At 48.1% G+C, this 11,152-nt stretch overlaps 1 protein-coding gene across 1 annotated transcript; it reads left to right on the top strand.

Annotated features, from left to right (window-relative positions):
* Positions 1-1,307: 1,307 nt before the first annotated feature.
* On the top strand, positions 1,308-11,152 carry LOC105536955 (synaptobrevin homolog YKT6-like). The gene is made up of 3 exons (XM_011976441.1): positions 1,308-1,921; positions 10,059-10,136; positions 11,031-11,152. The coding sequence occupies exons 1-3, from the start codon at positions 1,351-1,353 to the stop codon at positions 11,150-11,152; spliced, it is 771 nt and encodes a 256-aa protein (XP_011831831.1). The 5' UTR covers positions 1,308-1,350.

Genomic DNA, 11,152 nt, shown 5'->3' with positions numbered 1-11,152 from the left:
ATCCCAGCTACTCAGGAAGCTAAGGCAGGAGAATCGCTTGAACCCAGGAGGCAGAGGTCCCAATGAGGTGAGATCACACCACTGCACTCTATCTAGCCTTGGCGACAGAGTGAGACTCTGTCTCAAAAAACAAAAAAAAAAGTGATTGGGGCAGGGTGTGGAACAACTGGTTAGAGATAATAGTATAGCTTATCAATGTTAAACATCAATTTGGACAAGTCTGCTTGTGCACAGTAGGTTGTGTCTCTGAAACATCTAAGGAGCGAGTTCTAATCCGAGACCATCTTCAAGTTTCTGTAAGGCAGCCAGGAGGTTGGCTGGATGACCTCGCAAATCCTCTTCCTACTCTAACATTCTGCTACCTGATGGGAAGAAACCCAGAGAAACTAGAAACAATTTTGCAGACATTCTTTTTAAAGGTGTTACCCAATACTTGTTCAATTTTTTTTGGAAACAGAGTCTTGCTCTGTCACCCAGGCTGGAGTGCAGTGGCATGATCACAGCTCACTGCAGCCTCGACCTCATGGGCTCAAGCAATCCTCCCATCTCAGGTGCATGCCACCATGCCCAGCTAGTTTTTTATTTTATTTTATTTTTTGTACAGACCAGGTCTCACTATGTTGCCAAAACTAGTCTCAAATTCATGGGCCCAAGCAAGCAATCCTCCCGCCTCGGCCTCCCAAAGTGTTGGGATTACAGGCGTAAGCCTCGAAACCCAGCCCAATTTCTATCTTTCATTCCAAATACAGAATATGTCGTCAAACTTAATTGACTGCTTCATCAACACCTGGTGCTTTCCACCCGAATGTCCCGGAGCTGGCTCACGGGCAAAGGGCTGCCTTGTCTATCTGTATATCTCTACCAGCCAGCACAGTGCCTGTCACCAAGAAGGAACTCAATAAGAGGTGATTGAATGACAGATTGAAAGAATTCACTGGATGGATGGACAGATGCACAGTGTCCGGGGCTGGGATCAGGAAATGGAGTAACTTGGGAAGACAGCACAGCGCATTGGGAGCCAGGAAGACAGGACAGCTGGAATCAAATGAAAGGCACCCGAGAGAGGTTTTGGCTGAGGGACTGAAGTGCAGCTTCTCCATCACAATTATACCTGGGCCTGCGCAGGCAGGGGCCCCTCTAAAGCTCTTAGTTTCTTATACGAGGGCCTGTTACCTGCTGGTCTGAGCAATATCCCCTCCAGGAGGCGGGTATCTTTGTGTGTTTTGAGTAGCTTCCATGCCTTGTGCATACATCTATTATGAATACCAATGTGGTATTCCTAATACCACAGTCATAATATCCAGAGCGGTCCCGCAGCTGGGCAGGCAGGTGGCCTGAGGGCACAGAGCCATGAAGCTGTACAGCCTCAGTGTCCTCTACAAAGGCGAGGCCAAGGTAGTACTGCTCAAAGACGGGTACGACGATGTGGCTTCCTTCAGCTTTTCTCAGAGATCCAGCGTTCAGGAATTCATGACCTTCACAAGTCAACTGATTTTGGAGCGCTCATCCAAAGGCACTAGAGCTTCTGTCGCAGAACAAGACTATCTGTGGCACGTCTATGTTCAGAATGACAGTCTTGCAGGTGTCGTCATTACTGACAATGAGTGCCCATCCCGGGTGGCCTTTACCTTGCTGGAGAAAGTACTAGATGAATTCTCCAAGCAAGTCAACAGGAAAGACTGGCCAGTAGGATCCCCTGCTACAATCCATTCTGCATCCCTGGATGGTCACCTCAGTAGATACCAGAACCCACGAGACGCTGACCCCATGACTAAAGTGCAGGCCGAACCAGACGAGACCCAGATCATTCTGCACAATACCATGGATTCTTTGTTAGAGCGAGGTGAGAAGCTAGGTGGCTTGGTGTCCAAATCCGAGGTGCTAGGAACAGGTGCCTTCTATAAAACTGCCCGGAGGCCAGGTGCAGTGGCTCACGCCTGTAGCACTTTGGGAGGCCGAGGCGGGCAGATCACCTGAGGTCAGGAGTTCGCAACCAGCCTGGGCAACACAGTGAAACCCCGTCTCTACTAAAATACAAAATTAGCTGGGCATGGCACCCTACACCCGTAGTCCCAGCTACACAGAAGGCTGGGGCAGGAGAATCGCTTGAACCTGGGAGGCAGAGGCTGCAGTGAGCTGAGGTTGCACTACTGCACTCCAGCCTGGGCGACAGAGCAAGACTCCCTCTAAAAAAATAAAAAAATTCCTGAAACAAAACTCGTGTTGTGCAATGGCCCAGCACTGGAACAGCACCATCATTCGCATCAGAACTGCAGCCCCCAGAGAAGAAGAGACAGTCCTACACGAGGACCTGGAGTGGGGGCACATGGGCCATTTTTATTTTGAAGTTCCCAGGAGAAGCAGGGATGGTGGAAGGGTGGAGAATGTTCAAATTAATATGTGTGGTAGTGATTCTTGGAAAGAATTTGAGGTCCACGAAGGTGGATTTTTGGGCAAATGAAACCATAAACTCCAACTGGCTTCTGAAAAGAAAAAAAAGAAACAAGAATATCGATGTGTCTCTAGAACAGCACCTGGCACATAGCAGATACCTCTTGTAGTTACTGAAGAAATGGACACATTCAGAAAGAGAAGGTTCACTGTGTGTCTGAGGGGAGAGCTATTGTTTTCCGACCAACACCATATTTGTTGTGGTGGACAGCGGCTGCACGATTGGACACACGGGGCTTTCATGTGACTTGTGTGAACTAATGGCTGCACACCGGTTCTACGGGAAAGGGGAAAGCGTCAGCGGTCAGAGCGAGCTGCCTGGGGGGCTAGTCTGCTTTGCTGCTCATGAGCCTCGCACTTATGGGCCAGTTGTAACCGCCCAAGGGGTTCACCTTGCCTGCTGCCTAGACAGAGCCAATTCATCCACTGCTACAGACAAAGAGTAATTCATGCAGAGCCGACTGTGCAGGAGACTGGAGTTTTATTATTACTCAAATCAGTCTCCCCGAGCATTCTGGGAGCAGAGTTTCTAAGGACAATTCGATGGGTAGGAGAAAGCCAGTGAGCCGGGGGCGCTGACTGGTCAGGAACGAAATCTTAGGGAGTCAAATCTGTCTTGTACTGAGTCAGTTCCTGGGTGGGAGCCACAGGATCAGATGAGCCCGTTTACTGATGGGGTGGGGCCAGCTGATCCGTCAAGTGCAGGGTCTGCAAAATATCTCAAGCAATGATTTCTAGGAGCAGTTTACGGAGGGTCAGAATCTTGTAGCCTCCAGCTGCATGACTCCTAAACTATAATTTCTAATGTCGTGGCTAATGTTAGTCCCACAAAGGCAATCTAGTCCCCAGGCAAGAGGGAGGTCTGCTTTGGGAAAGGGCTGTTACCGTCTTTGTTTTAAGCTATAAACTATAAGCTAAGTTTCTCCCAAAGTTGTTAGTTCAGTCTGTGCTCAGGAATGAACAAAGACTGCTTGGAGGTTAGAAGGAAGATGGAGTTAGTTAAGTTAGATCTCTTTCGCTGTCTCAGTCTTAATTTTGCAAAGGCAGTTTCACAGTTGCCTGGCCTCTGGGTGCGTGTGTCCCCGCAGTGGAGTGGGCTTTAGTGACAGCACCTTCCTCTCAGGGCTTTCATGAGGAGTAAATTAATAGGCATAAAGCACTTGGAAAAGAGCCTATTCTAAGCACTAGGTATATAGAAGTGGTGAATATTAGAGCTGCTCTGGATCTCTTGCATTTGCTGAAATTGTATGCAACTCCTAGGTGAGAAAAGACTAGTGTTGGATTATTTTAGCAATAGGGAGCAGACAGGCTGTTTAGCGCCCTGAATAGTCATCTTTTTTTTTTTTTTTTTAAGACCATGTCTCAAAAAGAAGAAAATACAAATTAACTTCAAACACGTTCACCCAAGTATAAATCTGGAAACTAAATTTTTTTTTATTTAAACAAATTTTGACGGACCCATGTAATGATGACATAGATTGATATTTATCGGAAAGAAAAAGCCTTCACCACATGACTTTTTTTTTACTGTACTGAAAATGTGTGTATTACATGATATCAGTTTTTATACTGGTGCGGTGGCTCACACCTGTAATCCCAGCACTTTGGGAGGCCAAAGCGGGCGGATCATCTGAGGTCAGGAGTTCGAGACCAGCCTGGCCAATATGGTGAAACCTCATCTCTACAAAAGTATGAAAATTAGCCAGGCGTGGTGGTGGACACCTGTAGTCCCAGCTACTGCAGAGGCTGAGGCAGGAGGCAGAGGGAGCTTGCAGTGAACCGAGATTGTGCCACCGCACTCCAACCTGGGCAACAGCAAGACTTCGTCTCAAAAAAAAAAAAAAAAGAAAAACAGAAATGAAATTCTGTCTCTACACACATGTGTGCACGCGCACAAACATACACACACACGCCCCTCAGGTTTAAATAGTAATTATATGTATATAGTTCTTGATTGATCTTAATGACTTATTGCCTCTGTGAATTTTTAAATTTTTCTACAATAAATATGTAACACTTTTGAAGAAAGAACTGTTTGCCGGGTGCGGTGGCTCATGCCTGTAATCCCAACACTTTGGGAGGCCAAGGCGGGTGGATCACCTGAGGTTGGGAGTTAAAGACGAGCCTGACCAACATGGAGAAACCCCGTCTACTAAAAATACAAAATTAGCCAAGTGTGGTGGCGCATGCCTGTAATTCCAGCTACTCAGGGAGGCTGAGGCAGGAGAATCGCTTAAACCCGGGAGGTGGAAGTTGCAGTGAGCTAAGATCGCGCCATTGTACTGCAGCTTGGGTGACAAGAGCGAAACTCCATCTCAAAAAAATAAAGAAAGAACTGTCAAAACACACACACACACACACACACACACACACACACACACACACACACGCACACATCCCTTCCTGAGGAATAAAACTGAGCAGAAGGAAGTAGTTTCTAGTAGAGGAATTTCAAAGCAGAAATCCTTTCTTCATGGGGGCAGGGGTGTGTCACTGACCCCTCCATCATGTTGCCCCTCCCCCCATTCCCCACTCAGAGGCTCACTCAGAAGCCCCAGTGTCACCTTGGTGAGAAGTGGCTGCCCTGTCCCATCCTGGAGTCCTGGGGTCCCCCCACTCTGAGCCACATGGGAGTTGGCCCGTTACATCATCACCTCTTTTTTGGCAGCCAGCCCAGTGCTCAGATGGCTAAGAGGTGACACCCTAAAACAAATAAACAGGAAAGAGAAAGAAGCAATTCACTTGGATGACATCTAACACAGCCATGAAGAAAGAGGCCACACCGTCCCTAAAGGACAAGTGATAACGCCAGGCAGAGCAGGCTCCGCTGGGCATATGATGCAAATGCTGACCTGTCACAAGCAGCATCAAAGAAAGTTGCTCTGAGGGCACGAGCCAGCTTTAATTAATAGCTCACCACTGCATCTTGGAGATGGGTTTCCCACTCTGGTGGAATGTTCCATTAGACTTGCTGACAATATTTTATGTCAAATAAGGTATAGATTGACCTGCAAGTCAAGACTGTGGTGGTGTGATCAAGAAAGGAAGTACAGGCCGGCGCGGTGGCTCACGCCTGTAATCTCAGCACTTTGGGAGGCCGAGGCAGGCAGATCACTTGAGGCCGGGAGTTTGAGACCAGCCTGGCCAACATGGTGAAACTTCATCTCTATTTAAAACACAAAAATTAGCCAGGCCATAATGGCACATGCCTGTATTTCCAGCCACTCGGGAGGCTGAGACATGAGGATCATTTGTACCCAGGCAGTGGAGGCTGCAGTGAGCTGACATCACACCACTACACTCCAGCCTGGGTGACAGAGTGAGATACTGGAAAAAAAAAAGAAAAAAAAAAAAGAAGGAAAGGGAAGAGAAGGGAAGGAGGAAGGGAAGGGAAGGGAAGGGAAGGAAAGGAAAGGGTGCAGGAGTACAGTTTAATGTGACAGTAACATCTTGGTATACTTGGTTACTAAAACAGGTTGTTAAGCAGATGGACATTGATGTAAGCTTTGAAGCTCAGAATTCAAGGAAAGTAGGGCATTCCTGGGTCTGCGGAGAGCAAACCCAACCACGAAGAGGCAACGCCCTTGAATTCACTTCCAACAAACCTTTCCAGGGCCCTTCATTTAAACAGCTGGAATATCATTCAGCAACCACCCTGTCAGCCTTGGGAAACGGGAGACTTGCATTTCATTTCAGACACTGAACACTGTGTTCCGGACCACGTTTATTCTCCATATAAACAGTGTGTTTTGAGAATCATGCATTTACTGTATAATACCGACTCAGGTCACAGTAAACTCATTTCCGTTGTGAAAGGTTTCAAGTATTCAGAGGAGGTTAAGAAGAATAAAAAGCTTATAACAAAACAACCTCTGTTTCCAAAGTGCTAAATAATGAAAAATGTGGTGTGAAAACATCACTAAATTCCATTTTAAACATCCAAAGTTCATAAGGGGAGACTCAGTCAAGGGAAAAGGAAGTATTCAAGTCAATGACAGAGTCATGAAAACTTAGCGGCTCCGACATCAGTGGGTAAGTCAGCAAATGTGTTTGTACAAGGAAACCAGGCACCTGCACAATTTCCTAAAACCTGCCCCAACTGGAGAAAGTGACATGGAACCTAAATACCTAGGATGTCTAATAACTACAGCTATTTTGAGAAGAGGAGAAAATCTTTGCCTAGTAAAACCGTGATTCTCAGGCATCCACATCTCCAGAACTCTCAGGCTTTCAAACTGGGTCCCAACCAGGAGGTACTAAACACACACATATATACTGACATATGAAGATACCCGGGATATTTTTGCATCTCTCTCTTTTTTTTTTTTTTTTTTTTAGACGGAGTCTTGCTCTGTCGCCCAGGCTGGAGTGCAGTGGCTCAGTCTTGGCTCACTGCAACCTCTGGCTCCTGGGTTCAAGCAGTTCTCCTGCCTCAGCCTCCTGAATAGCTGGGACTACAGGCGTGTGCCACCACACCCGGCTAATTTTCATATTTTAGTAGAGCTGGGGTTTCACCATGTTGTCTTGAACTCCTGACCTTGTGATCCACCTGCCTCGGCCTCGCAAAGTGCTAGGATTACAGGTGTGAGCCACCATGCCCGGCCTCCATCTCTTCATTTTCTAAATCAATTAAACATGGCTTGGCCCTCAGTCCCCGACTTGGCAGATAATTCAGTCTGAGCCATGTTATGGGGATTCCACTCTTCACATCCCTTGGGCTCATGTAGGAACTCCTGGGCCTGTGCAGTCCACAGAAGTCCAACTGGAGGAAGGGCCTATGGATCTGGGGTTGCTGGCATGACCCATGTGGCATCACAAAGGTGGGTGGCACCCCTTCTTCCTGGCTAAGCCTCACATGAAGACCTGAGCCAAGAAGTCCAGGCTTTCAGGTGGGGCTGGCAGCTCTCCAGGGGTAACTCAGGCGCTCATTCAAGACGTTGCAGGCACACAGCACACTGTCCCAACCCCCGCCCCAAGGAAATCCTCCAAAGGCCTAAACCCAAGCCATCCACCTTGACTCCAGGTTGCACCACTTCCCTCTTCCTGCCCATGAGCAGCCTCCTTCCTTCCAATTGGCGGTGGAAGGAGGGGGGTGTGGGAATAATTTCTCCTAATAACTTCCCTCCCTCAACAAGAGGGATAATGAGACTCTAGCCCAGATATTACAAACCAGATGCCTGAGGGCAAACTTCTGAGCTGTTTTGGCCATACTCTATTTTTACTACTAGCCAACACTTTACAAAATCTAGAATTTTCACGTAAAAACCCAACTTCCTATCTACAGGTACACTGACAACACCAGGCCCACAGTCCCAGAAGCCGTAACTGGTTGGAGCCGACCAACAGCGTTCCATGGGACATGTGTTCTCTGCTTTGCCACAGTCTCCACTCCTCCCTTTCGTAGCACCAGGAGCACTTTACAAATGTACATAACCTACCTGGCCCCTGTGAGATGTGAACTTTGCAGTCCACCCTCAAGGTCTCAAAGGTTGGCTGCCTTTCTGGGATTCGGAAAGGATTCATTCTTTCAGATTTCCCAAAGAACAAGGGAAATCATGACATGTCTGTAGCTTCTCCTGTTGTTACATCCCTGCGGAAGCCCTCAATGGGAAAGCAGGGAAAACTGGACACAGGCGCCCAGCTTTCCCATCTCACGTGGCCTGCAGCAGTGGTCCACCCACATGTTAAGAGAAGATTATTCTCACCCTTATTTTTGTGTTTTTGGTTTTTTGGGTTTTTTTTTTTTTTTTTGACATGGAGTCTCCCTCTGTCACCCAGGCTAGAGTGCAGTGGCTCAATCTCAGCTCACTGCAACCTCCACCTCTCAGGTTCAAGCAATTCTCCTGCCTCAACCTCCTGAGTAGCTGGGATTACAGGTGTGCACCACCTTTTGTATTTTTAGTAGAGATGGGGTTTCACCATGTTGGCCAGGCTGGTCTCGAACTCCTGACCTCAGGTGATCTGCCCACCTCAGCCTCCCAAAGTGCTAGGATTACAGGCGTGAGCCACCACGACTGGCCCTCACCCTTGTTAAAAGACAGACTTTACGACTTTACTCAGGACTATCATGATAGGAACAGGGACCACCACAATGGGATTGTGCAGCAGGACAGAGAGACAGGGGAAAGTGGGAGTTGTTAGCCATGCAGCAGGGTAGGAGGCTCGGTGGATGGAAAATGATTCAGATGAAACAGGTCATGGGGATTCTGGCTACACTGAACTAAGAGGGTTCTTGCTGAAGGCAGGCCAAGGCTATGGTGGAGGCGAGGATTTGGTCAGATATGGAGGGTGATCCACTGTTGAGGGTGGCGCATTCCGACTAAACTGACTTAGCAGGATTCTTGCCCAATCTTAGCAGGATTCTTACCCAATTTTAAAGGATATGTCTAAGGATAGAGCCTCATTGAAAAACAGCTCAGAGGAGGCTGGGCTAGAGTTTGGTCAAGGATAGAATCTTTGTCACACATCTCCTCTCCTCACAGACAGGCCTCTCTCCAAAAGGCTAGAAGGACTGTGCCTGGCTGTAAATGGCTATAAAACGCCTGCCTATTTCCCCACAATTCAAGGAGACTGAAGGGAAGACAGCAGAATGCCAGGAGCAGGGCAGCTCCTTAGAGCACGGGGAGGGTCCTGAGCGGCAGCCCTGGAAGCTGTGATGCGCAGTCAGTCCCAACAGCAAAAAGAAGGGAGCTGGCCCCAAGGGGACAGGGGACTAGGAGTTTGACACTCAGAAGGAACCAGCAGATTCCGCCCTCGGCACAGAGAGCATGTGATTTGTGCGGGGGGTGCCAGCTCGAGGAGTGGCAGTCACAATACAAGGTGACAAAACAATGGTGAACCTAGGTTTCAGGCCTGGGTTCCATACCGAATATGTTTATATTTATATCACAACAATCACAGATGGGAGGTTGTATCTCGCATCATAGAAAAATACTAGATATTGGGAGGCCAAGGCAGGCAGATTGCTTGAACTCAGGAGTTCAAGACCAGCCTGGGCAACATGACGAAGCCCCATCTCTACAAAAATACAAAAATTAGCTGGGGGTGGTGGTGTGCGCCTGTAGTCCCAGCTACTTGGGAGGCTGAGGTAGGAGGATCGCTTGAGCCTGGGAGGCAGAGGTTGCAGTGAGCCAAGATTGTACCATTGTACTCCAGCCTGGGTGACAGAGCAAGACCTTGTCCAAAAAAAAAAAAAAAGCAATGCACAGGCCAGGTGTGGTGGCTCAGGCCTGTAATCCCAGCACTTTGGGAGGTCAAAGCAGGTGAATCACCTGAGGTCAGGAGTTCGAGACCAGCCAGGAGACGGAGGCAGTGAGCCAAGATCATGCCACTGCACTCCAGCCTGGATGACAGAGCAAGACTCCATCTCAAAAGAAAAAAAAGCAATGCACACAATTAAAGGTTGTTGGGTAACTTCAAAGCCCTGAAAGACACTAGCAAGTCTTCCAATGAATCTGAGTTTCAAAGAAGGCCTGAGATAGAGAAAGACCTTCTTCCTGGGCCCCCCAGCTACCATATACTCTCCAGTCAGCTGTGCTCTCCCAAGTACCTTTACATAGTGAACAAAGTGCACAGCCATGATCAGCACTATTTCTTCTATTAAACAGTGTGGAATCTACGACAAGTTTATTGCTCACTGAGCACAGGGAGTGGGGCCTATGAAGTGGGTCCAGTGAACCCAACAGGTATTACTCACTGCTCTGCAATATTCATGGTGCTGGAGATACTCAGCACCCTGGGGTGTAGACTGAGGAGGAAGGGCTAGGCTGAAGGGCAATCTTTCAAAGAATGGAAGTTGTTAAGGCCTCTGGTTGCAGTGGGTGGACAGTGGGCAGAGTGAGAAAGGAGTAACAGTGATGTTAACTAGCATTTAGTAAGTACTTGCTCCATAAAAGACACCATGTAAATCACTTTATAAGTATTGTCCCATTGCATCTTCCCCAAATGAGGTATGTACTGTATTATCCCCATTTCACAGGGAAAGAAACTAAGGTTAAAGCAAGTTACATGACCTGCCCAGGCCTCAATGGTAATAAATGGTAGAACTTAAGTCCCAGGAGTCTGGGAACAACCAAACATAAGGGAAGGGCAAAGGAGGCAGAGGCAGAAAAACGAGAAGCTCCCAAAGTGGGTGACTTTAGAGGAGGGAGGTGGCAAAGCAGCCAAGGGGCTGAGCTCTGGGCAGAAAAGGAAGGAGACTAAGCCTCGGGAGGGGCCCCAGGATGGCAGCAGAGGGGAAGACATTTCCCAGGAGCCATGAAGGCTGAAAGCAAACTGTGGGCTGATGGGGAATGAATGGGGGATGAGGAAGTGTAGACATGGAGAACATGGATGCCTTTACCAAGAAGCCCGGCTTTGGAATAAAGGTCAACAGTAACAAACCCCTTCAATGTGTAATTTCATTGTTAGGCCAAACTGGAAGAGAGCCAAAAGCCACCAGGAGCCCAGTCCAAATGTCACCTGCCCACCACACACAGCAGGCTTCCTGTGGTACGAACTATTCACCCCAAATCAGCCTCTTCCCCAGAGCAAACGCCTACCCTGTTGGTATATTTGTAATCCCTTTCCTGCTTGCCAAGGTGCTAGAAGTAATTGTACAGGTATGAGCTGGCCAGCCATTGTGCAGCAACCCTCTATGCAGACACAGAATGTCCTGAGCACACCAGGAACTGCAGACGCCAGTGCCCCACATGACTTCTAG

The sequence above is a fragment of the Mandrillus leucophaeus genome, unplaced genomic scaffold (genome assembly GCF_000951045.1).
Source record: "Mandrillus leucophaeus isolate KB7577 unplaced genomic scaffold, Mleu.le_1.0 Scaffold166, whole genome shotgun sequence".
Taxonomy (NCBI): Eukaryota; Metazoa; Chordata; class Mammalia; order Primates; family Cercopithecidae; genus Mandrillus; species Mandrillus leucophaeus.
Note: the sequence above shows the minus strand (reverse complement) of the source record. Positions and strands in the feature narration are given on the sequence as shown.